The 26,939-nt window shown below is 35.0% G+C and overlaps 1 protein-coding gene across 5 annotated transcripts in view; it reads left to right on the top strand.

The window, feature by feature from the left end:
• The window catches only part of GBE1 (1,4-alpha-glucan branching enzyme 1), a 138,544-nt gene that overhangs the window by 48,485 nt on the left and 63,120 nt on the right, over positions 1 to 26,939 (top strand). For all 5 annotated transcript variants that reach the window (XM_031505937.3, XM_085557296.1, XM_085557102.1 and 2 more), the window contains exons 4-7: positions 8,171 to 8,296; positions 9,943 to 10,078; positions 12,681 to 12,771; positions 13,901 to 14,110. In XM_031505937.3, coding sequence (XP_031361797.2) covers positions 8,171 to 8,296; positions 9,943 to 10,078; positions 12,681 to 12,771; positions 13,901 to 14,110 — 563 coding nt within the window. The remainder of the gene's footprint in view (positions 1 to 8,170; positions 8,297 to 9,942; positions 10,079 to 12,680; positions 12,772 to 13,900; positions 14,111 to 26,939) is intronic.

Raw genomic sequence — 26,939 nt, 5'->3', positions numbered from 1 at the left:
GGGAAGCTGAAGTGTTGAAGATCTTCTGATTCATTTATTTCCTTGCTGCCTCTCCTGAGATTTGTTATAGGGCTGTGCAGTAGCAAGAAGAGCAGAAGCAGTGTTTGCTTCTTCATTTCTTGCCTTCTATATCTGAGGATATTAAAGAGAAAAAGTTATCTGGCCTCTAAAAATCTGTCAGGTAAAGACAATTACGGAATAATGCTCTTTACCATGCTGTTCGATCTCAGATTTCTATCAGGCTTCTGTATTTTTATCTAAAGCTGCTTTAAAGTGAACTTCCAGACAAGAAACTAGATTCCACTTCTGGGCTCTGCAGCAGGTTGCACTGTGTTATCAGGAAGTGCTCTGCTCTGGTCCTATGCATTACGAACCAAACATAGCAAAGTGCTGCCCCTGGATTCCAGTGCTTCTCTCATAAACCACTGCTGGCCTGTAGGAAGGCAGGAGTTGTTCTCTGGTTTCCTCCACGTTCGTGAGGGGGTGATGTGATTTTCTTTGCTGTTGTAAATGGCCTGTTTACACTGCACACTGACAAAAGATCATCATAACCATGTGTTCTATCCTGGGTGCTAAAGTCAGGATGGATTCTTTTTGAGGATGAATAGGACAGGCAGGGGTGCACAGGGAGAGGGACTTTCAGCTGATAGATATATTGTAGCATGGTGGGAGTGGGTCTCTTCTCCCAGGTGAAAAGTGACAGGACAAAGAGGAAATTTCCTCCAGTTGTATATATTGAATATTAGGAAAGAGTGATCGTGCATTGGAACAGGGAAGTCATAGAGTTGCCATCCTCAGGAGTTTTCAAGAAAACACATGGCTATGGCACTCAGGGACATGGTTCAGTGGTGAGCATGGTGCTGGGCCAGCTGTGGGACTCCATGATCTTTTTCAACCTAAACAACTCTATGATCCTGTTTCTGGAGCAATTAGAGGGTGCTAAGAAAAGGATGTACAGCTTAAGGAAAAAGAGAATAGTAGGATTGGATGGGTTGAATTGTAATAGGATTTGATTGTTTTGAATGCAGGACCTGTCTTTCTAAACTGAACAGTATTTATGAAATAAGATCGAAGACCAGGTTTTCTTACAGCAGCAATGTGTCCAAAGTATATTGAGTCAGATTCTTTTGTATTCTTATAAATTTGTAGTGCTATTTCTTGGTTACCCTATTTATCTACAGCAAAAGTTAAAAAGTAAACTTGTTTTCTACAGTTCATTTTATACTAAAAAAGTCTTGGTATTCAAGTAGTTGTTTTCCATTTTCATGTACTTTTAGAACAACTGAGGCAGGGAAATACCTTGATGCTAAATTCCTAATGAATTTCATGAAGTAGAAAAACCTTGTTATGTTATCACCACACCTAATATAAACTTCCTAGGGAATCTTTAAGAAGTTATCTTGCCCGTGTTTTATGTTTTGCATTGAACTTGCTTTTAAGTCAGATGCATGTTACTGAGATGATGTTTCCACCTGTATTCCTGTGCCTTTTATATTTGGATCATTTTGTGTCAGAAATGAATAGATCTGAAGCTAATGAAATACTGTAGATTGTAAACTACTGAAATAATAGCTTATTGCCCTTATATAACAAGACACTGCCATTTCCATATTTATATTAAAGCTAGTCCACTCTCATTTTATTAGCTATTGTTGGTTTGATGGCAAACTTAATTTCATCATTGTATTAAAAGCCACATACACCAAGAATCATTTTAAGTGTTTTCAAGCTATTAAAGTAATGAAATAATAATATGGTGTTTCAGAGCAATTTATTGGCTTGCATATACTCATCTGTTATTTAGTTATCATTTCATTATTTTCATTTCCTCAGCTGGTGTATAAATGATAAAGCACTATATAACAAATTTCTCAAACAGCAGAAATATGTCTAAATTCTTTATATATAAATTTTTAAAGAACTTGTCCAGAAGATTATACTTTTAAATCTAAATAAATATCTGAAAAATAAGGAATGACTGCATGGCTTTTTATTTCTAATGTTGAGCTTGTCTCCTAATTAGTGGAAACAGAGGCAGGCACCTTATGGGAGTATATCATAATTAAATTAAATGCTCAGGTATAGATTATATGCAGGAAATGAAAGCTAAAGGCTTGGTTGCTGAGCAGAGTAGTTGTCTGATCTTCTGCAACTGTCTCTTGAATTATTCTCTCACACTGCTCTGAGTACATCTTTGTGTACACTGGGAGTTGGGGTAGCCAAATGGAGCTGATGTGAAGACAAGATGAAGGTAGGCAAACACAAAAAAAAGGGATATTCATAGACATGTATGAATTTTAAATATGATAGTTTGTGGCCTGTTACTGCAGAGTTTTGTCTGTCATAACAATAGAACAGCCACCTTAAACTCCATTTTTACACATGGATTTACTTTTTATCTGAATTTGTATTTGTGACAAAGCTTTTAAATTTCTTGTGAACCTTTTATCATTATAGATCGTCTAAGAAAAAAATGTGTGGTGTCTGTTCATAAAAAGTCAGCAGATTTCCCTGAGTCACAGTAGGTTGAAAATTGCCTGAATGTGAGCACAGAGTTTTCCTTTAAATGCCCCAAGACATCCAGAAGGAATTGCTGGATGTACTGTGGGTGATAGAAAAGGACTGTGTTATTTTGGAAAGGCAGAATAATGGGATACCCAAGAGTCTCCAATGCCTGAAAAATCAAAGCCTTTCAATCTCACTTGTCCTGCATTGGCAGCATCATTACATTAAATGAGACCTATTTCAGCCTCTGAATTGCTCCTATGTGTTATTGCATTTTCTTTATGATACTGGACTGACCTCAGAGTGATGGTTTCCCCTTAACTGTAATAAACTGCTTTTGAGAGTTTCAAACATCATCAAACAGACTCATAACCCCTATATTTAGTTTTATCCTACAACCTACTCTCCATTCCACGAATTTCCTATCCTCTAGTGGACGGACGTGGAATGCACTGTCACTTTGGTACTAATGTTATTGTGAAGGTTTAGGTCCTGCTTTGTCGTCCAGCATTTGGAAAATTGGAATGAACTTCTGCACACCAGTTTTTACATACTTTCAAAGCCAGCCTTTGTTGGTTTTCTCAGACTACAGCCATACATATGTTTTTATTTACGTCTGAAAGTTTTTCAGAATTAATAACTTGCTAGCACTGATGCTGTAAAACTCAAATTTAAGGTTGTGCTTATTCTGTGTTGGGTGTACTCATCTGTGAAATCCACAGCACTTATTAGTGTTTTGGGATGCTAAACTTCAAGATGCTATATGCTTTGCACAGAAACTTGGAAAATACACCCAACATCCCTATAATGGAATATGAATACTAAACAGAAATGTTTAACCTTTGCATACAAAAGATGTACACCATAGGTTGGGGTCTTCACTTCTGTTGTTTTGCAGTTGTACTTATATAAATTATGTGTCTGTGTCATGTCCATTTTTAGAGAAAATAGACTTTTTAATATCAAGTTTTGAAGGACATTTTCATTCTGTCTTCCTGACACTTATTTCTGTAAGACCATTTATTTACATGTATTTATATCTCACTTGGAAGCCAGAATCATGTGACATTCAAAGGTCACATCAAGGATTTTGAATGCTTACCACTAGGGGAGGTGGGGAAAAACCCTGAACTATTTAGGTGAGCTATTTTTAAAGTTGATATAGGCAAATTCAGCATGGCTTATCTTTGAATTTTCTACATTCTCGTGTTAGAAGTTTCCAGTGGGAAACCCATCATAAAGACTCTGGAAATAGAAGAAAACCTTTTTTTAACAGAGTTCTAAACAGGCTTGCTGTTTTAACATACTTCCCTCTCAGACACAGAAGAAATCTTGATGTTATCCTTGTACTATACAATTTGATAATATATTACTTTATCTCATGTTTCACAGAAAGATGTGGTTAATATAGATGGTGGCACATTCTTTACATCTGTTATTTTGTATTTGTTTCATTCTGTCTAAATTTGGGCAGTGTAAATGCAACTCTTTTGAGATACTGGTTTCTTTCTTCTTAAATAGGTTTTGCTGATTTTTGAGTAATTGAGGAGGATGTACTAGTTTGTGTCAGAAACTTGGATTTCCTTTTTTTCCCTGCACTTGTCCTTCTGTTGGAGTGTTTTCTGTAATAATAGGATCAAAAATACAGGGGCAACTTTTACGTAAGATTTTCTTTCACTGAAGTGTAAATAACTATAAAACAGGTTGCTTGTGAGGAGGGGCTAATATTTTGTCAGTTTGCTTGGTTCACTTGGCATGTGTTTCGTGCTATAGCAGTATGCATTTTAAAGGCTTTATTTAGTGGAGGCTGCAGTTTTTATGTCAAATGGTGGGATATGCCTCCTCATATACATTGAAGAATGATCAGGGACATGCCTTGTGAAAATGTATTAGGTAAATCCCAAGAGCAGTTTGAAAAAGCCAGATTTAATGAACATCATGGTTTTATATCTGCTCTTTAGAGAACAATTTTTTGAGTTAATTAGAGAAGGTAAAGTCATCTATAAAGCCTTGATGAACTAAGTAGTAGCTGGTTAGGCTGCAACTTTTATGAATTTGTTTTTACTCATTTCAAACTAATTTGGAGGAAAAATACAGTATCTGTTAAACTGATTTATAGGTACTTCATCCAAAGTGCTGTGTAATGACTATATTCAGTATTCTTTATGCTTGTAAAATCTGTAACAACACATTTAGAATATACACAGCAGCTAATTTTTGTATCTGGACACTCCAGAGAAGGGACCACAAATCATAACTTGGGATGAGTGGAACAAGAGTTTTCACCTGTCTTTGTTTTATGTGTGCTTTATAATTTTACTCCTTTTATTATTATATTATTTTACTTATATGTCATTGTTTCAAGAAATAGCAAAGCAAATATGGGAATTAAAGCTGTCAGACTGTTTGCTTTAGAGTTATTTTTGTCAGTCTTGGGCTGAACTGCTATTTGTTTTGTGGTGCCATTCAGTTTTTTTCTAGTTTCCGTGCTCATGCTTCAACTAAGCATGGCGATGTGAGAGTTTTGTCTCAAGAAACTTCAGAAAACATTATTTGAATTTTTTATTTCTAACTTTATTAATAAAATTTGTACAATATCAGGAGAGAGGAATAAGATGATTGAGTATAGAGCTTGATAATTAAGCCTAGGAGAGACTCTCTAAATGGTACTCGCATACAATTAAGAAACGTATTAAACAAGAATAGCTATGAATAAGTGAAATTGCCAGGGATCACTTGATAGATCTGTAAGGACACTGTGTTGGTTATGTTTCAGCAAACCAGAGAAGGAAAAGATTCAACTTTACCAGCTCTGGTAGTGTAATGATTATTTTGCTTGACTCTTCTTTTCTGTGCACAGCCCATGATGCTAAAAAAATTACAGCAACAAATAAGCAAACCTGAGATTTCTACTGTAGGGGTGAGATTAATCTATAGCCATGGCTGGATATATGTGACAATTTTTTCTTAAGACCACCTATACTGTAAAGAAAGCAACAAATAAATGTTATGATTACTTGTTTAAAATAAGTACTTCCCCACTTTTTTGAGATTTTTCTAATATTTGCATGGTTAAATTTCATTACTTCTGTTGTTGGATAAAGGTTTCTTGGGTTGGACTCTATGATCTTAAAGGTCTTTTCCAACCTTGTGATTGTGATAACTTTTTCTTTTGATCATGGGAGTTTTCTTACATGTTTGCATGATAGAACTGAAAGCCGAGTTTTAAAATGAACGAACCCAAAAATTTAGATTGTGAGCCTTAAAATAGAGCAGACTCTAAAGTTTTAAGACTGTTCAAGTGTAAACCCAACCCTTAGAATTGTAGATTTCCATCACTTGTTTATGACTCTACATTATTACTATAATGATATATGACAAATATATGTATGTGTTTCTAGGAAGTTTTAGTATTATCTATTAAAATTCTGACTGTGAAAGTTACTAGAAACTTCTATGACTTCCTGTAAGTCTAAATTCCTGAAAAGTGTAACCATTAATTTTGGCATTGTAGGTGTTTTGAATAAATGCACAACTAGCACTTGAACAAAATGACTTCTAAATAAATGGTAAAACAAATGCACTGGTGTCTCACAAATTATGGAAAATAAGGTCAATTTAAGTGACTACAGAAAAACAGAAGTTCTTATTTTTGTCAGAAGGATGCGATACAGAAATTGGTTGTGCAGTATTACTATAGAAGTATAAGCTGAAAAAGTGAAATAACTGATGGTTGGTCATTTAAATGGTTTTCTGATATTTTTTTTTCTTAACTTTTTCATTGCTTAATGGCTATAATTAAAGACAGTATGTGACTGAATTAATATATCATAATAAAGAAATTTATTTTCCCCCCTCCAGTATAATTTTTGGATTAAACCAGTACTACAGCTAATTAATTTTCTGACTGTAGATTAATTACTTCACATTTCTTCAATGTGCCCACCCTTCTTAAGTCTGTCTAGTATGAATTATGCTAAAATATTAGAAAAAAGGAATGCCAAGATGAGTAGGTTATTATATACAGTAATCATCTTATTTCTGTGATGGGTAAATTAGGACAAAATAATAAAAGAAGCAACAGCACCATCAGAAGTGTGATATTAGAGAGAGGAGATAACTTATTATTTTAAGAATAATTTGCAAATTGTCAATGCTATCAGCAAGGAGGATCTTCACAGTGTTGATAGAATTTGCAGAAATACTCTTTGGGTCAGCTTTGCTAGCGCAGCTAACAGAATAAATTTTCCATGCAGCTTTACACTGTTTGTAATGTCTTTCATCTTTTTTTTTTCTTGTGAGGTTTTTGGTATGAATTACTCCATTTTATAAAGCCTGTTTTGAATTGTTGGAGTTATAATAACGTGTACTAAGGCACAGCAATCATACTTGCCTTATTCTGTCAACTTCCATTAATCATCTGCATATACATATTTTCCTCTTTGTTGGCCTAGATGACCTTTAAAAGGTCCCTTTCAACTAAACATGATTTTGTGATCCTGCCTTCTTCCATGATTCGGTTAAGGATACAGATAATCTATCAAAACAATGAAAAACACTTGCCAAAGGTGAAAAGGCAATTCTGTGATGATTTCATCATCCAGACTACCTGTTAGGAATTGAGAGCAAAAACAAGTCACTCTTTTAACAAAAAACCAAACCAAAACAAAAAAACAACAGAAAAAAAAAAATCCCCAAAAAAACAACAACAAAAAAAAACCACACACACAAAAAAAACCCAAAAAAAACCACACACACAAAAAAAAAAAAAACCAAAACACAAAGAGCGGAAAAATACTCAATCCCTTTCCCTTTTATTTGAGGCTTCTTATAATTTCATCGTTTTTCTTACAAAAAAAAAAAATAAGCCCTGTGAAACCAACAATCAAACTAAAAAGTCTCAGTCATCACTCTCTTAAAAAAAGTGGAATCAAGAATTCTGTGCCTTCACTTGCTTGTACATTTCTAGGTTTTAAATTTGCAAACCATCTGTGTTACTGTTTTAGTGGCAGCCAAGATACCAAGCAAAACCAGAGCAGTGCTGTTCCTTCTGTGCTGAGGAGAGGGGAGGTGGGATGGGATGGGAGGATGTGAGAGAGGTGGAAATTTTTCTTTGCCTTAACCCAAAAATTGTCCTGTGCTTCTTATGTTATCTGTGATTCCAGGCTATGTGACATTGTTAAAGACTCACAGAGCATGGAAAAGAAGATGGAATAATGATATGAAAATTGCCTTACTAGATTGTTTTGTTTGCCCAGTTAAACAAATCACAGTTCTCATTCTAATGGCATTATCCTGCATGTCTATTTAAATTTATAAGAACATGGAAAGGAAATAGCAATGACAGGGGTAATTAGGGAACCTAACAGAAATCCATTTGGGAAGGCTTCTTCTCCCATTTCTTATATAAAGCTTATGTATATTCTCACCTTTCAGCTCTTGCTGTTGATCATCACTCCTGCCTGACATGTCTGGTTTACTGTCCCTTTGCAAATCATTCCTGCCAGCAGGGTCATTCTTCCTTCTCTTGACTTGCATTGTGTGTTTGTGTGTTCTTTAAATTAAATTTCTCTGTAGTCTACTATTTCATTCTGTGCAGTGGCTTGCATAGAAGGCGTTCTGTGAGTTATAAGTGACTGCCTGCATATGTTGTGTTATTTTATAGGTGGTGATTCGTGCTCAGAACGGCGCCCTCCTCTATCGTATTTCACCCTGGGCAAGATATGTGGTCCGTGATGAAGACAAAGTGAATTATGATTGGGTTCACTGGAACCCACCACAGTCATATATAGTAAGGCTTCAATATCATTTTCAAGAGGTGTATCATGTTGTCTTTCTATCCCTGTTTGAAAGAAAATAAAAGGAGATTGCAAACTAGTTAAAACAGCTGAGAGATGAAGGGCTTTTATTCATGGCTTTGACAGAAATAAATGACTTTAATGATGGATGTTTTTGAGCTGCTTTTTCAGCCTCCTGTAGAATATATAAAAATAGTTATTAATGTGGTATTTTAAACCTGGTTTTCCACCTGTTAGGCAAAATTGACAGTTATTCTGGGACAAGATGGCTGTTCCTGGAAGGGAGGAAAGCAGGGAATTATCAGTACTGGATTTAAGGATTGATTACCTGCAAATACAACGTTCAGTACTGAACACTAGTTAGTATTCCATGAAGTCAGAAAAAAACTTCAAAAATAAGGAGCCCACACTCTGGTCAAGTCCTGGTTTCTTTATATCAAGAAAATCCTGTTATTGAGTATAAAGCCCTTTTTCTTCTCGTGTACTGCTGTATGGAGAGAACTCTTTGTATGATACATGAAAAATCCCCTAGGAAAACATGTGGAAACTTCAGACTGTCAGAGTGATGTTGTTTCATAGTAAACTTTTTCACGTTTTCCCTGAAAAATGGTATGCAGTGGTTTATATTAGAGATGCTGTAACCTCTCTTTTGATTTAAATTTTTGTATCCACCTCAAATTATGAAGCTACTGCTTTAGAGAGAAAAGGTTACTGGCATTGAAAATATCTTCTTTAAAAATAGATAACATAATGTACATTAACTCTTGTTAAAGTGTGTAGTCTATCAGTTTAGTGGCCTACTCTGTGTATGATGCTGTGTGACATCTCAATGTCATCAAAAAAAGGAATGGGGGTGAAAAAGAGGCTTGAACTTTTGGGTGCAGACAAGGCCTTACTGGAAAAAAAACAGCAGAGGTGTCCAATGGAAAGAAATCACAGTGAACAAGCCTCAACCAGAAGATTTGTTCTTCACATTGTTCCTTTAATTTCTGTCCACATGTGTGTATTCAACTAGCTTTGTTCTAGCTTTTCAAAATTTCACCTGAATAATAAACTAACAAATAGTTTTGATGGCCTCTGTATTCTTCCAATATTTTCACCCGTCTAGAAATGCTGTGTACTGATCTCCAGACTCGGGATTTTTAAAATTATATTTTAATCCTAAATAATATACAATATAGGTGATTCTGTGCTGTGAAACTGTATTTTTTAGGAATAAAGAATTTTTAAATTTCATTTAAGAGAAGGCAGCAATTTCATGTACCTGCAAAAAGCAGGTACGCTTAAAAATAAATACGTATCTTATTTTCTCCATCTATTTTCAAACAAGCTTCATAGTGATTCAGAAGGACATCAAGAGGAGTGGCTACTATTAGTCTGAACACGGACGTGTAATTTAAAAAGAGTATAAGAAAAGTGTTGAATCATGAATGTCCAGTTTCTTGTTCATAAAGGACATTAATTTTAAACAGACATTTGCTTTAACAGTTTAAAATGGTCAATTGCTTCTGAAATGTTTGGAATTCTCTTAGACAAAAAACAAAATAAACCTTAAATTGTTTTTCACCTTGTGCAAACCATGTGATTATGACAACACTCTTAAGCTGTTCCTAGTGACAACTGTTTTTTTTTCTTATAGCATAAGAATCCCTCTCCCAAGAGATTAAAAAGCCTAAGAATCTATGAATCTCATGTGGGAATTGCTTCCCCAGAAGGCAAAGTAGCTTCTTACAAAAACTTCACATACAATGTACTACCTAGAATAAAGGATCTTGGTAAGTAATACCAGAAATGCTTGCAGAGATAAAATTTATGTTCCTGTGCTCATTAGAAAAGACAACTGTCAAGTATCTAGAGGTTTTTTTGAATTTCCCAATTGCACATATTATAAAAATAGATTCTTTGGTGAGCAAAAGTTATAAACAAGTGAAATCTATGGAGAACAAAGAAAGACTGAAATAGGATATGTGAATTAAAGTCCATTGCAGATTTTTAAGTAAAATATGATTATTAAAGCCCGGATAAGTATTGCAAGGTAATTTGCTTTTGGCATTATTTGCTTTCAGCTTGAAAAAGGACCTGTTTTTGTGGCAGTCTTCAGAAAATACTTAATTCTTAATTCATTCTACCAGTAAGTAAAGCTTACTGGTAGAATGAATTAAGTAGTTCTTAGTTCCTTAGAACTAAGCTTTACTTAGGACAAAAGAAATACCTGAATATTCTTTGTTTTGCCAGAATAAGCCTGCTAGACTTCTTTTATCCCTGAACATTGGCTCAGAAGTATCAGAACAAGGAAACTTTAAATATGAAAGACCTTCTTCAGGAAAAGAACTTCTAGTATATTGGAGAGCATGTGTGAATGAGCTGGTAACATTATGTCAGGAGCCATAGCAAAACTGTTCACCTCAATTTCACTTTAATTATTTTTCCCATGGCATCTTTCCGCACTGTTTCTGCAATGGACAATGTTAGAAGTTACTGTCTTTTACTGCCTTATGATGAAATATGTATTTTACACTGCTGTAAAATAATCATGACATCTATAGTTGAAACCTCTGTGGATGGTGGCTGTGTTTGTGTTTGATTTTTTAAATTTATTGTATTTATCAGAGTGCCTGAAAAAGATATTTTCTTCTAGATATCATGTTAAGTCAATGTTCTGTGGCTTTCGCCATTCTCTAAATTTGAGCTTGCAGGTGAGACAAGGGAGTTTTCACTTGTGCAAGGCCTTAATAAAAAGCAGTTTTGGATTTTACATTATATATCTTTGACTCCTTACTGTCAAGGAATTTCACTTGTCTCAGGAAGTTAATAGGATTTACAGAGTTAGGAAGGCATTCTGCTTTGCCTACAATTTTTTCTTTGTGGAGAAATGTCATGAAAAGGCTGATACACCAAATAATAAAAACAGTATCAAATTCAGGGTATACAAAAATTATAACTACTGTTCCTTCCTGCTTATATTAAGTAAACATTGTGGGAATTAAGTATTTTTAAAAAATATTTTTAAGGTCTATTAGATTCAGTTTTGGAATGTCATACTTTTTAGGACAAGCTTAAAGACATCTCTATATGAGAACTCTAATATATTAGTAGTTTGTAGGGATACGTGCATGACAAATAGCAAAATAAATAGCAAGCAAATTGAATGAGATTAATTTGATGCAATGTTGCTGTTTATTTATAAAAATGATATAAATAAAAATAAGTACAATTAACCTGAATTATAAACCAGCAATGAATCTGAGAAATTGCTGGGCTCACACCGTCTTCTGGTTTTAAATGTCACAGCTATAAAATAACAAGGAATAATAAAGAATCCTGTAGCATCTTGTTGAAACTAAGGAATGAAGTGACTATTTTCTTCAAGTGGAGAAGTGATGGTGGTATTAATCTTAATAGTCTGTAGAGAAAACCTTATTCTTTAGAGTTTCCTTCATTAAGAATATACTGAATTATCTTAGGGGATACAACACAGGGTGTCCCCCAGCCCTCCTGGACTGCTTTAGTTCTTGGGTGAGCTTGGAATAAAAGCATATTACAGTTGTGTTTTTTCTTTTTGGAATACTCTTAAAGAGGGAAGAAATAACTATTAAAGTTGGAAAAAAGTTATTTTGCCAGTATAAAAAAAAAAAGGTTCAATATGTCATGAAGTTACAGTATTGTGTCTATGCTGGAGAGATGTGGGTCTGACAGATGAGCCACTTGGTGGTAAGGAATTAGCAGGATGGTCACACTCAGAGTTTCTGTCAATGGCTTGATGTCCAAGTGGACACCAGGGATGGGGTGGCCTCAGATTGAATCAGGGTGTATTTAGGTTGGACATTAGGAAGAAATTCATTACTGTGAGGTTAGTGAGACACTGGAATAGGTTACTCAGAGAAGCTGTGGATACCCCATCCGTGGAAGGGATGTTGAGCAGTCTGGTCCAGTAGAAGGTGTTCCTGCCCATGGCAGAGGAGTGGGAACTAGAGGATGTTTTAAGTTCCCTTCCAACCCGAACTATTCTGTATAGTATGTGTAGCCAGTGGCTAACCCTAACTGCAACTGTCAAAAGTTGAAGCAGTTCAGGACATGGAAGTTGGCATAACTAATATTCTGAAGTTAAATAAGGATTACACTTATTTCTGTCTGCATCTAGGAGATTCAGTATGTGTAGATCACTTGACGAATTGCCTGTTTCATTTGTAGTGGAGATCACGCAGGTATAAACTATTAGGTGGAATTGCTTTGTCAAAGTTACTGAGTTCTTAGGTGTTAACCATTAGGGTCAGGAGGCAGCTAAAATAAGACAAGACTGGAATGGATATGTTACAGGTATTGAAAACTCTTAAGTATCCTTAAGGCATTTGTTTGTTATATTTTTTTCTATTATAGGCTATAACTGTGTCCAGCTGATGGCCATTATGGAACATGCATACTATGCAAGTTTCGGTTATCAGGTCACAAGTTTCTTTGCAGCATCAAGGTAGGTTTAGGTGCTCCAGCATCTTCTCTGTCCTTTTCCCTTCCTTCCCATCCACTGTAATCAGTATTGCATACAGGTGTGTGTTTGCAAGAAAGTGTATAATGTGAGAGAGTGGCTTAGGTATTTGCTCTACCTTCCTCTTAAATCTGGAATCAGTTTGGCACAGTGTTTAGCTGCTCTGTGAAACACTTTGGATAGGATACAAACAAAAAGTTTGTAAGTAATTTCAGCTGCCATAGCATATTTCAGGTAATTCACCTTCAGCAGTCTTTATGCATGGGTTTGGGCTTGTGGAATTCTTGGCAGTAACAAACAGGATGTGTAGGGCTTTCTTTTATGACATACAGAACTATACACTCTTCATAATGAACTTGATTAAAATTATGGCTCTGTGTGTTCTGTGTGAACCCTTTCCCTTACAGGTTTGTAACAGACTGTACTTAGATTTGAGTCATAGGGTAAAATTACATGAAAAATGAATTCAGGTAGTTGTTAAGAAAATTATGATAAATGTGGAAGTCATTAATTTTTAAATTTTTTTTTTTAATCTTCAAGCAGCTCAAGTGGCAACCAGGCTAAATTTAGACAGGCAGTTCTTAACTGGCTTAATTAGTTGAAAAAAGATGTGTCAGGCACAGGAGACAAAACCCTCTTTTAAAAATAAGAAAATAGTGTGGTACCTAAACCAAATAACTGAGCAGTAAAACAGCAGATGGTTTGTTTTGTGGACTTTGTGGATGTACATTTACTTTTGTAATCATTCCATCACTTTATTCCAGCAATATGAATATATTCTTGTCCTTTATGAGCTAAGGAAGTATTCAATATTAAATAGCAGCTTTAAGTTGTACCTGTTATCTTTTATACTGAATTTGATGAATTATTAATAAGGGAAGAATAAAACAATCTATTTCTGCAAAGCATTGCGTGGATGATGGAATTCTTATAATGAAAAATGGTTTCAAGTGTTAGTTTGTAAGCAATAGCTACTGCATAAGAGGCTGAAAAAACCACCTGTGTACATCTGCAGAGTAAGTGATGAAGAACTGCTGACTTTGATGTAGTTTCCATGATGAAGGTTCAGCTTTGCCAGCATGAGTCCTGATTATGCCACATTGTGTTTTCTCAGCCGGTACGGAACTCCCGACGACCTGAAGGAAATGATTGACGTTGCTCACTCGATGGGCATCACGGTCCTGCTTGATGTGGTGCACAGCCACGCCTCAAAAAATTCAGAAGATGGTCTCAACCAGTTTGATGGTACAGATTCTTGTTTCTTCCACTCTGGATACAGAGGCAATCACCAGCTCTGGGACAGCAGGCTCTTTGACTATGCAAAGTGAGTATAAAACATCACTTCAGCTGTGCTAGTGATTATTATTTCATAGCAATTCTGTTAAAATTATACTCCTCACCAAACTGGTAAAGTCATTTAGATTGTTTAACAAGTGCAGTATGTGGAATTAAATTCCTCTACTTGCCTAAATCCTTATAATCTGACACTAAATTATAGTATTTCAATTTCATTACTTTCCTATCATCTGTGGCTACCTATGTGCATGTTATATACCATGTGCATTGTATGTATTATATAACGGTGTAATTATTTTTATTGAAAAACATATTCCTTTATAAATATCAATTTAAATATATGTTATATAGGAATATATAAATGTGTATTTTATGCATTTTATGCATATTAATATTTTCCTGCTATATATAGTATGTTGCATACATATAATAGATGAGGTTTGTATATAAAAGTAAAATAGTAAGAAAAGCTAATGAAAACTTGTAAACTCTGAAAATTTATTGATATACTGTCATGTTGTTGAAATGTAAGAAAAGTTTTCCCCCAGGAGAACTAACTCCATTTCAAAGAGCTTCTGGAGGTCAATCAGCAGTTGATATGGAGCAGGGGTCATTTTCAGTAGACATTTCTAGAGACCCAGTTTGGGCAAGCTTAATTAACCAGTATAAATATAGTGTGTGTCAAAACATGTATTAATGCTACATAATTATTAGTAGTTAATATTATTTACTCTGTATTCTCTGAGGTATTGGGGGCAAGGAGATTGATCTTGTACGCTGACTGTTTCAGTGGTTTAAATGGAGAAACAGGCACAAGCAGCCAACTTATTTCAGTCTCCTCTTTGTATTTTTTTTCTGTTTGTTCATCCCTGAACCACCTTGATTCTTCCTTTTCCTTTCCTTTGTTTCTCTAAACATTCCACAATAAGTTTTGTGTAACTTCACAATCTCCTTAAAGTATGTCATAATAAAATTCTGTATAGAATTAATTGCTTATTCCAGGATAAATTCTCTTATTTTCCCCTTGAGATGCATAATCTGGTGTGACCTTATTATTAAGTACAAAGTTCTGTTTTAACCCTTTCAAAGTTATATTTGATTATTACTGTGGTGGCTCATCACAGAGCAACTGTAGAATTCTGTCTCTTGTTAACCTCTCAGTTGTTAAGGTTTTGTCCTGCAGGTTCAGTTTCCTGTATATTCCTATTTTTCTCTCTTGCTTGCATTGGATTTCAGTGGACTGGGTGGATATGATTATGTTGCACTATTACAGAAGTCATGTTACATAGCATAGGTCAATTGTTTAATGGAACTCACAGTAAACCAAGTGACCAGTGTGAAAACTGACTTGTGCACTTCAATACTTAGTAGGATGAGCTGTTCTTTATTTACTGGTTATTTGGGACAATTTAACAGGTCATTTCAGGGGGAGTTTCTGATGTGATTTATTGTGATTTCATTATTAATTGGGATTTAATTATTATAAGAAATGCATTTTAGTCCTTCCTATTAAGCTTTAAATTAATACTCAAATAAATTGTATTTCAAATAATCTTAAAGCTTTAGTGTCAGTATGATAGTGTTACACATTTTATTTCATTGGGTGCTTATAAGTAACTGACAAGTGTACCAATGTCTCTAGTGAGACAATGAAATGTGGTTATGGACCTTCCTCTGGTCTGGTTCTTCCTGCTGGAAAAGACTGTTATTGAGTGTTTAGGGATATTTATAAATGAGAGAAGCAACCAGCTCCTTTGTGGGTTGCACTTGACAATGTTAAATATTTCTTCAGAAGTGAAGAACTGCCTCTATGGCTTGGTTGGGTCAGGAATATATACCTGTACTATGGGATTGCTTTTCATGCTATGGCATTGGAAGAGCTTCCAGACTGAATGCTGAAAGAACTGTGAGGTGGAGGGATGAGATTAGAGAATAGCAAAGAGCAGAGAACGTGAAGCTCTGCACTGAATGGCTGTGGGTCCCTTGAAGGTCATTTCCCATCCCCTACCCTCTCACGATATGCAACCACAGATCTGGAGTTCTCTTTTCAAACAGTTGTGGAAACCCTTTCTTTCCCTTCAAGCATAGGAAGCTGTGAACTTTTTCTAGTCATTAAGGGATTTTTTCATCCTAATATTTGAGATGGGAAATATTCTCTATGTATTTGTATTCAAGTGTTAAGGCTGAAAAGATAGAACCTTTGTGGTCATTGTAAGTTTCACAGAACTGATTAAAAAATAGCTTGCAATTTTTCCCCTATTCTTTGTGTGTGCAGGTTCCAAGCAAAACTCTGAAAGAATCATACTGACTGATTCATTTTCAAAGAATAATTTCATTGAAAATGTTGGGTTTGGCTGGGTTTTTTTTCCCTATTTAGTCTGTATTGGCATTCTGCTAATTTCCATACCAGTGGATGAGCAGCTCTAGTCTGGATGAGGCAAGTATAAAATCTGTGAGAGAGACTCAAGTTGCTGGCAGATGTTGAAAGTTTGCTCAAAATAAATGACAGCAAACACAGTCTGTTGAATGGTCTACAGAAAAAGCTTGCCTGCTGAGTGAAATTTCTTCAGTTAACACAGCCTTCTATCTTGTACAGAGCTTGTACTAAATCCCTTTCCTTCTGTAGTGAGAAGAGCTGTTAAATCTACAGGTACTTAAACATCAAATGCAAAGAATGCTCAATTCACTTTGGAATTGAGAGAAACTAATTCTCTACCATGAAGGAGATTAAGGAACAGTTGGTTTATCAGTTTAGTCTGTCTACATTTTCTTTGAAAGCCAAGATGTAAGTAAGTTTATCTCACAGCATTTGCAAGATTATTTAGTTGTCTGTGAAGGGGACTGTGAATATTTGCTGTAACAATGTGGCAAAAGATCCATATCCATGCTAAAAAAAAAAAAAAAAAGGATTATCTACTTTGTGTACTTAAATACTATTTTTTAGTAAAATTCATGTAAGTAGAGAGTAATCTAAGAAAAGCAATAGTAAACCTGTTCAATGGACAGCCTGAGTATTGCATCTTTGCACCATACTGCTACTTAAAAAGATAAATGCATATTTTTAATTTTCAATCCATATTTATACAAGTGTTGTATGAAGCAGGAGCTTTTCTGTAAACTGTGAACAACATTTTAAAATTACACTGTTCGTGGTGTTGTCACAGGAGAATAACAGCTCAATTTCATTGAAATGAGAAATTGCAGATAAGATAGCTGGGCAATAGAATACTTTTTGCTTAACTATTTTCAATAAAAGAATGTAAACAGTACTTTAAAAATCAGCCAAAAATAATTTTTTTACTTTAATAAATTTCATAGCTCTTGCACATTCTTGTGAGTTTTTCTAAAATCTAGATCTTAGGGTTTTTTCCCCTCAAATATGTGAATTTGGTGACTCTTCCTCTCCATCATTTCCATCCTGTCTGGCTATATCTGTGTCCATTCTGTTTCCCTCAGCAACCAACCCAAAAACCAGAATCACAAAGCTTCAGTGAGAATTGCAGTTGATTTTAACATTTTCTGTTGAAAACCTAGCTTTTACATAATTTGCTTTTGTTCCTTTTTAATAATATGACTTTTCTAGCCCTGAATTCATGACAGGGAAATGCTTTAGTATAAAAGGGGTGCTAGAAGCTCTGGACTGGTACTAGTTGGCACTGTACAGTTAATTTTGGAGGAAATTAATGGTCTCTGTTGTGTTCCTGTTAAAGGTAGCTTTCTTGGAATACATGTAAACACCCTCCCATCTTACGTAAGGATTCTACTTGTAATTAATTTTGCACAAGCAAAATGTACGTATTTTTTCCTCCTAAAATCATATTCAAAGATTATTCAGCTGCCAGGTTCATTAGAAGTGATATTGTAGATCCTGGAGACCAGGTGGGATCACAACTAAAGTGGTTTATTGTGTTTTAATTTAATTTCATTTTTCCAAATAGCAAATGTGTCTAAAATAACAATCAGGCAAAACAATTCAAAAATAATTGAGAACAAGATATGACCTAGTAAAGATTTTTCCACAGCACTGCATTAATAGAATGTGTAAATGATGTTACCCTTCTAGACTTGTTGAGCTCTGAGAGCATTGTTTTGACTTTTAAGGCTTTTTCTGCCTTTTCATCAGACTTTGTTGGATTCTATTCTGTCTTAATCCAATTCTGAATGTCAGTAGGTATAATTACATATTTCTATGAGCCTTTAGGAATAATGGTAAAATTAAAATTACTTTTTTGTTGTTGTTTGTTTGGGTTTTTTTAGGGAGGTTTTAGTTTGATTTATTTTTTAAATTTTTTTCATACTATGAAGCTTTTCACCTGAGCACTTAAGCAAAATTTTAAGTTATTTCAGAGTCTAGGAGAAGCATTTGCTGCAAAGGTCAGTCATAGATTTTACAATATAGTTTTAATTGTAATTAATCCAGGTTTCTTGAATGCAGCAGTATGATCAGTAAGAGATGATATTGGTTGCAAAGATTTGGGGCCAGCAGATGTCCCAGTGTTTCCTTTAGACCTTTTCTGTGGCCTGTTTTCTAGGCTTTTTTAAGACAGGATGTTGTGTCCATATTTTTGGGGTTAAAAATCATAACTAAGCTACGTAATGGAAGAAATCTCCTATTAAGTTTCATGAAGTTTCAAGTGACATCCATGCCAAATGTGCTTTGAAATGCTACAGGTAGGGTTTAGAGTGTATAATAAACACTTTGTCCCATGAGCCACAGCTTTACATCAGGGCAACAGATGACTTGCTAGTCCCCTGCTGCTAGTCCAGATGTTCTCTCCAGCTCAGTCTTCTGAACTGCTGGTGGAACAGCTGATTATAGCTCAGTACCTTTTACTTTTTTGTTTCTTTTTTTTTTTAAATTCAGTTTTTCTTTATGTGTGTTATAAACTGCCATAGCTCAGAAACTGCTTTTAGCCTTGCTGTCAGTGCTGCAGAAACCTGGCAGCTGCCAGGTGTTGAAGCTTGTGTCTTTGTTCTGGTGTAGGTGGCCTCTTCCCCAGCTTGCCCCTCCGGAGTGGGGTGGGTCACCTGAAGCTTTTTTCCCTTGTCCTGTGGTCCAGCCTCGGGCAGGTATCTCAAATGCTCTCCTGCATCTAAAACATCCACCTATGTTTGGATGCTGAGACAGTGGCCTTTTCTGCCACCCAGTGTTTAAATCCTGCATAAACCTTACACTGTATAGTCTGAGGGGAAAAGATTCACTGATTTTGCTTGACTTCAGGATCTGACTGTTTAAAGACATGTTTATCCTCTAACATCTTCAGCAGCCTTGGTGTTTAGCTCTTCCTTAAACAGCTGTTATTCACCCAAATTGTTTTTCTTTCTTCTGACTACTTTGCCAGTCTTTATCTGCCACTGAGGTGATGATTGTAGATGGAATGAATTGGAATACAAATCTTTCAGAGTTTAGTGTTTGGTTAGTAAAGGTACCTGTCTGGGCTCAAAATTCTCTAAACATAGCTGCTCAGAATACTTTTGGTTTTGTTTACTTTCAATTCAGTGATGAATTCTTAATATCAGTTCAGGTAAAGACTTGTTGCCTTCTTTGCAAGCATCCCCATGGTTTGCAACAGTTTTCAGGATGAAATGGGTTCTCTGCTACTCTTTATTGCTTACACCATTAGCATTTTAAATAGATTTAAGTTGATGTTCTGTGGAGTACTATGGTGTGAGAGATTCTGGTTCCTTGACTAATGCTCCTAAGGAAAATTGTCAGATGAGCATGAGATACCGACTGCAGATAACACATTGTGTATGTTCTTGCCATCCACCTCAGGGGCCCTTTATTGACACACGTTTTAGAGTGCAAAGATTTGACTGCAAGCTTAATGCACACAAAGGATAGATAGGATTTAAAGGCTGCCAGGACACTCATTGCTTGTGAGATGATACCTGAAGAGATTCTGCTGGCCAGGCAGGTGTCAGTCAGCTGTGTGAAAGGAGACTGCTACTACTTGTCACAGACCCTTGATGGGACTGGGTTGGCCTCTTCACTGTTCTTCACCTTGCCATGTTCTTCCTTTTGAATCTTAGTGCTCCTAAAAAAACTGTCTGTACCTTTGCCTTTCTTATCTTGCCTAGTTCTAATGTAAAGATTTCAGTTTTCTCTCAGCTAAGGAATTTTCTTAGAAGCTTAAGCTGTGCAGGTTTTGGGACATAGTTTAGGACAGGAAGAGGAGAGGGAAAAGCAAGCAGGGATAGCTTGAACATAATTAGTGAATCATATCCAGTTGCCTTCCCAGAGTGTAAGAACTGAAGCTTTTTCTTCTGCAGCTTCTGAGGATTTAGCAGGTGCAGGTGGCATTTTCCCAGCTCTTTTTAGGCACTAGTAAGAACATCCATTGCCATGCCATGGTTGTCACAAATATGTTTTCACTGGGGAGATTCTTTGGCCATAATTCCAGCTAGACTAAAGATAATGCAGTGAGAGTTGACAGTGAGAGAGGTTCTCAGTCATGTGATGTCTTTTTGGTGTATTGTTGATTCTAGGGTAATTACAATAGAACAAGGATGTAAGTTATGTTTCATTATGTAAAACATAAAGCTGTGCTGATTTTAATTCATTTCCTGCCAGTCTTCCTCTACCAAATTAGTTTAGGAAAGCTCTGTATTTAAAAATCTGCATAATATGCATTGGAATTTCATTTGGCTGTCAAAGATTATTTCTTAATGACTGTTTTAAGGAAGCACTGCATGCAGCATAATAGTGAGATTTTTATTATTCCCATCACCCCCCATAAATGTAATTATTTTGATTAAATATTGTCTTTAAAACCACTGTCTGCCTATGTTCCTTAACACTCTGCTTCTAGCAGACTGGATTTTGATGGTGACTGTGACAGTATAAAAATACTTTATAAAATTTAAACCTGAAAGTTTAAGACCTTTCATGCCTAAAAATCCTTGTTTCTTTTTCTTTTCTCTTTCAATCATCATTGTAAATTCCACTAAGCAAACACTTGCAAGTATGGGGGCATTGCAGTTTATAAATTGCCTTTTTTGAAGGGAATGATTACTGAAAGCATTCACAGAAGATATGATACAAAGGAACTTACTGCAATGTAATCAGAAAAATTGTTAATAGTGCAAAAAATAACAGTTTCAGCCACGATCGTCTGATTTATAGTATATGCAGTCAAGAGCTGCTGTATAATTGCTTTATTTCTTAATTTTTAAAGTTTTTAGTTAAACAAGCTTAATTGTCTTACTGTACTGTATTTGGTATAACAGACTGTGAAGTTCTAAATCCATAGGTGCTTTAAAACTGAGAGCTTCACATAAGAATCCATGTAGCTTTCTTTGAAGTGTCCAGTTTCCCAAATTAACCTCCAACATAGCATTCACAGCTTTGTGTGAAGTTTCTAAAATGTAGCTGCACAGAAAGTGGTACAGTGATAAAGCAAGATATTGAGATGTGAAGACAGGCACACTGGGAAGTTGCAGTCAATTGTTCTAAATTTTGTCAGGTAGCACATTTTGAAATATAGAGGTGACCACTTGTAGCCAATTAAATTCACTCATATCTTGAATAAATGCAGTCACATTTATATGAAGTTATTTATGATATTTCAATAAATATCTAAAATTAGCTAAGATTCCACACATTGCAGAAAATAATTTTGCATCAGTCTAAATGCAATAATGATTTTGCATTTAGTAATCCACACTTGAATTGACAACTTCCACAGCGTTCTTAAGTGATTGCTGCAGCAGTTTACATGGGCAGCATCTGTTACGAATAGAAGAATGTGCTGGAATAAAAGCTGATGATTTGTATAAATTTGAGAAGAATCCACAAATGAAATGAGGGATGTTGACTTTCTTCTAATAGGGTTCTATCCAAAGAAATTCAAGTCTGGAGGAAAATTAGGCATGGTACAACTCATAGCAGGGAAAGAAGATGGAAACATTAAGACAATTGTTTGGGGTTTTTTGATTCTATTATGTACATGCTGTATAAAGTGCAGATGCACATGAAATCTATTTTTTGAAAGCTCACTGGAGAGACCATAAAATAAATAACAAGGGAAAAAAAAAATCAATTAATAGCAATGTCTACAGAGTAGAAAACAATCAAAATGCTGTAAGATTTCCAAAAGTCAGTAGTGTATGTATGGCCAACAGAGCAGAAATAATCTGCAAATAATTATGTTGATCTGATATATTACTTACAGTCTGGAAAGGGATGCCATGTTTTCTTGAAAATGGCAAAAAGACAAAAGTTCCTGTCTCTAGAAGGTGATTGGAAGTGGAGATAGAGAGCAATGCATACAACAGAGCTGGGCAGGCTGCTGCTTCAGGGAGTAGCTGTCTCTGTCCAAACAAATTCTTTCCCACCAGTAGCCATTGACTGAGATTCAGCTTGGGATGGGACTGTACTGGAGATAGCATGCTAAAATTTAGGGATTTTTATAAGGACATACTCAGCTGTATATGAATGTTTTCTGTAGGGGTTATTTAAATGCCAGAATGACTTTGAAAATGTTGTTATCGAAATAATTTTTTTTAGAGTTGATACTTAAGAAATTATTGGTGAAATTATAAAGAAGTTTTTAAAAATAGTTCTACTGTTCCCATTATAGGAGTAGTGGATGGACGGGGAGCAGCTTTTGGCTCTATTTTGGCTGATGTAGTTACAAGAACTGAAATAGTGTATCATGTCAAAAGTGTCTTAATAGATAAGGAAGATACTCTATCCCTGGGAACAAAGCAAATTGTTCTATTCCAGGTCAGGAAAAAGAGTGGTTTGTGGTTTTTGGTGTTTTTTAAAAGCATACTGTATTTCCTTGGCTACTTTCCCCATGGATTTGCTTTGAGCAGTTTCTTGTAAAAAAAAAATAAAAGTATCTTTATAGAATTCTTGCTAGTTTGCCATGAGAACTGCAATCAAACATCTTTGTCCTGGTTCATCCCTGGGGTGATAAGGGGGCTATCTCTTTACCCAATATTTGTATGTATCTATATTACAGTTCCTTGTCAGCTCTTGAAAATTGGTATAAAGTTATTTGGGGGAAAAAGAAATTAATTACCCGTGTGATAAATTAATAGATAATTTAGGTAGTTGACACAAGTTTTTCTAAGTTATTCTACTCCAATTAATGAGTTTATTTCGGGCAGAGGAACGCAAGTGTACAAGTAATACTTTGTAGACCTTACCCCTTGATTTATTTAGTGTTACTGCACAGTAATTAAGTCCTGTCAAGTGTAGTTTTAAGGATAGATACATGTGAACAAATAAACAAGAATGAAAAAGTACATCCATAGTAACTACTATGTGCTCTCGTAATTTTTTCTGTAGGAGGCAACTTAATTTGTTCAAACAAAGAGCTGAGTATAAAGTTTTCTGAAGAATTATTAAGTAAGAGTATGGAATTTTTTGTATCTATAATTTAGTCATTGCACAAAAAAGGTTTAACTGAGTGTATTTATCAAAAGGCTTCACAATGAAGAGAAGAATTCTCTTTGTGGTCTTTATTTTTATTCTTTATTCCTTTAAGATATGTGAAGAAAATAAAGTAATGACTGTTGTCACTTTCCTGATTAACTAAACATGTAAGATTGCCTCTTCTTGGCTGCAGGGATTTATGTAAACACCACAGAATTTGTCATTTCATTATGTGGAGCGAGGCCATTTTCCTTTCTCTTTGTCAAAAAAAAAAAAAAAAAAGAGTGGACAGCCTTTGCTTTTAGTCCATAAAGCTTCAGAGAAATTGGCAGTGTACCTTAGTTTTTTATTCAGTGCTTCAGAGTCACTTTTTCTCCTCTTGCTGTTTTATTTAGCAACATTTTGATTGCAGTGTAGCACACCTTTGATTAGGGCATGATATTTTAGAATGCATTTTAGCACAGGCTTATTATTAGTAGTATATCTAAATTTTCTAAGACAGTTCTCTAGTAGAGTAATAGAGAAATTGATGTTTTTTGAGGAAAGTATCCATTTGTTATTAAACCACAACTGGAAGTGAAATCCCCCTATGAGTACAGTATTACATTTTCATACTCTGACCTTTTGCAAGCAGGTGGAAGCAGTGCTAAATTCCCTCCCTTGTCTTCCTTCCCTTCCCTTCTTGCCCAAAGGCAAAAAAAAAAAAAAAAAAAGAAAGGGTAAAAAACTATTTAAGTTATTGTTTCACTTATTTGACACCAAGTTAGTCAGGCTGGTAAATAATAACAATAATAAATAGAATTTTTCACACAAAGGAAATATATATACTTCACTGGCTTCAAGTGTTAAGTTTGTCTGAATGACATTTTGTGACTGTAAATGTAGTTACAGCTATGAGACAAAAACATTTCTTATTATGAGTTATGTCATAAATATAACAGATTTATTTTAATTTATTTAGTTTTAAATGGACTGAGCTTGAACATTCAGAAACAAGTTCTAAAAGCTGATGTTTAAGGAACCAAATAGCATAATCTTTCAAAACATTGTATATACTTCTGGTTTTAGGAATAATGACTTCTTGAAATTTCCTTTTTCTTGATTAAATTTAACTCTTACCTTTAAGATTTCATAGATAGTTTCTATGTTCAAAGAATCTGTGAATTGGAGTAATTAATCAGCCAAACAGTCGAGAAAAAAAATCCCAAAAATTTTCCATTGCTATTTCTCCCCATTTTCTGATTCAAGTGTTTAGTGTTTATTAGCTGGGATTTTTTAGACTGTTTACTACCCTGAAATCTAAAATTTTATTATTTTTCTTCCCACAAATTAGGGGCTATTCTAGGGTGGATGCTTAAGCCCTGTAGGTGATTAACAAAGTGGAGGAAAAAAGTCAACTATGAAGCACTAAAATTTACATTATCAATGTTTCCAGGCTTCCTTTGCCAACACCTTCTTGGCTAGGGGCATTGGAAAATATGAAAATCTACTTTGACTTTGTTATAAGAAATTTCAAGGTAATTATTTTCTCATTGGATTAATTGGGGAGGAAACTGGAAGTCTGTCAGGAAATGGGAAACAGCTGAAAAGCTCGATGTTCCTTCTAATTCTTATCCAGCTAACAAATTGGGTAAAAAAGGTAGCAACTTACAGAAAGTAGTGCAAAATAGCATTCTTATAAACTCATTAATTGTGTACTGGAAAGGGAAAATGTTTTGTAGGTTGCAACAACAATTGCTCTTAGCACAGAACCATCCTCACCCAAATTTGGAAAACCAGAAACATTTGATTAGAGTCCGAGGCTTGAGCAGCTCATTTGCCAGCAGTGCTCGATTGTCAATATATGCAAGGGCAAACTTGTTTTAAACTATTTCAGAGAGTCTTAGCTTTAGTTTTCTTTGTATTCTGTCCTGGTTTAGACAACAAAACTTGTTTTCTGTAATATTATGAAGTTTCCACATCAGCTATATTTTAATTAAAAGTTGCTATCATTCTGCTGCCACATAAGTTAGGATCAGTAATAGTTGCACTGAAATATTATCTGAAATAAAGGATATCTGTAGTAGGAATAGTTGATTTCATTTGTGTTAAAAATCAGGGCATTTCAGTAAAAGACCTTAGTGTTAAAAAGAAACACGTTTCCAATGCATGGAATATACTGGTAGATTATGATTTCCAAATGGAGATTAGTAACAAGTGGAGTCTCTAAGGAACTTACTGGGATTAAATTTTGTGGATGGCACCAAACTGTGTGGTGTGGCTGACTGGCTTGAGGGAAGGGATGCAGGACAGGACACAGGTAGGAGGACATGGAGCAATGGTTTTAAACTGGAAAGGTGGATTTAGATCATAAGGAAAGACATAAGAACAGAAGTTTTCATGAGGAGAGTGATGAGACAGCAAAGAGGTTGTCCAGACAGGCTGTGGATGCCCCAGTTTGCACAGGACTCCAAGCTGGTGATGTCTCTGCCCATGGCAAGGGGATGTGTTAGTATACTTATTTTTATCTCACAAACAAAACAAAACTACTAAATTACATACACTTACTTTGCCCAATATTTATTTTTTTTCTATTAACAGTACACCATTATTAAACTTAAATCCTTTTACTATATTACTGAACGTTTTTCTGTAATATTCAAGTCTCTCTTAACTAAAACTTGAACTATTATTTATTATCCTTACTATACTATTGTAACTTTATCTACTTTCAAACTTTGTAGTTACAGCTAATTCTCTATTCTGTTTCTAATACATACTTTCCTAACTTTCTAAAAATCTTCATATCTTTATTATTTCCCACAGGAGTGTTGTGACCAGATAATCCCTAAGGTCCCTTTGGACACAGATCATTCTGTGTTCTTGTACAAGATCTTGTACTCTAACCTGTTATTGTAGAAGAACAGAGGTTGATTTAAAACTATCAAAGCCTTCTATTGCCTTGTTGTGCGAGTTGCCATTCCATTGTTGACTTAAAAATGTAAATACAGTACTCAGAGCTTTTGCAAATGTAGAGGAATGTGTTGTTCGTCAACAACTTTCTAAGTAAGGTTTAGGCAGCTGAATATACTTTTTGTAAATTCTATCTAAGGACACTAATTCTTCTCTCAATATGTTCAAGATACTATCTGAGGTTTCCATTGTCAAAATTTCATTTCGCCGAATTAGTGGGAATATAACTGAATGCATTTTGGCACAATGTCTTTCCGATCTGTCTTTTGTGAAGTTTACAAATTTGGTGCTTAAAGAAGATGGTGGGCATGTTAAAATGTGTTCAGGTCACAAAAGGTTTTAAAATAGGTGCATAATGCTGGAAAAATAGAATAATGGATAAAATAAAGTATAACTGAATCAATACAAGAATTACATTGTAGGTATTTATTCCAGAGATTATTCAAGTAATAATTCTGCCATGTATTTTACTAAGCAAAGCTACAGTCACAATCTGTCATAAATGTGCTTGTTGTTCTCA

Source organism: Lonchura striata, chromosome 1, assembly GCF_050655825.1.
Source record: "Lonchura striata isolate lonStrDom1 chromosome 1, ASM5065582v1, whole genome shotgun sequence".
In the NCBI taxonomy this organism is placed as follows: Eukaryota; Metazoa; Chordata; class Aves; order Passeriformes; family Estrildidae; genus Lonchura; species Lonchura striata.
The sequence above is the reverse complement of the archived record's forward strand: the minus strand, read 5'-3'. Positions and strand labels throughout refer to the sequence as shown.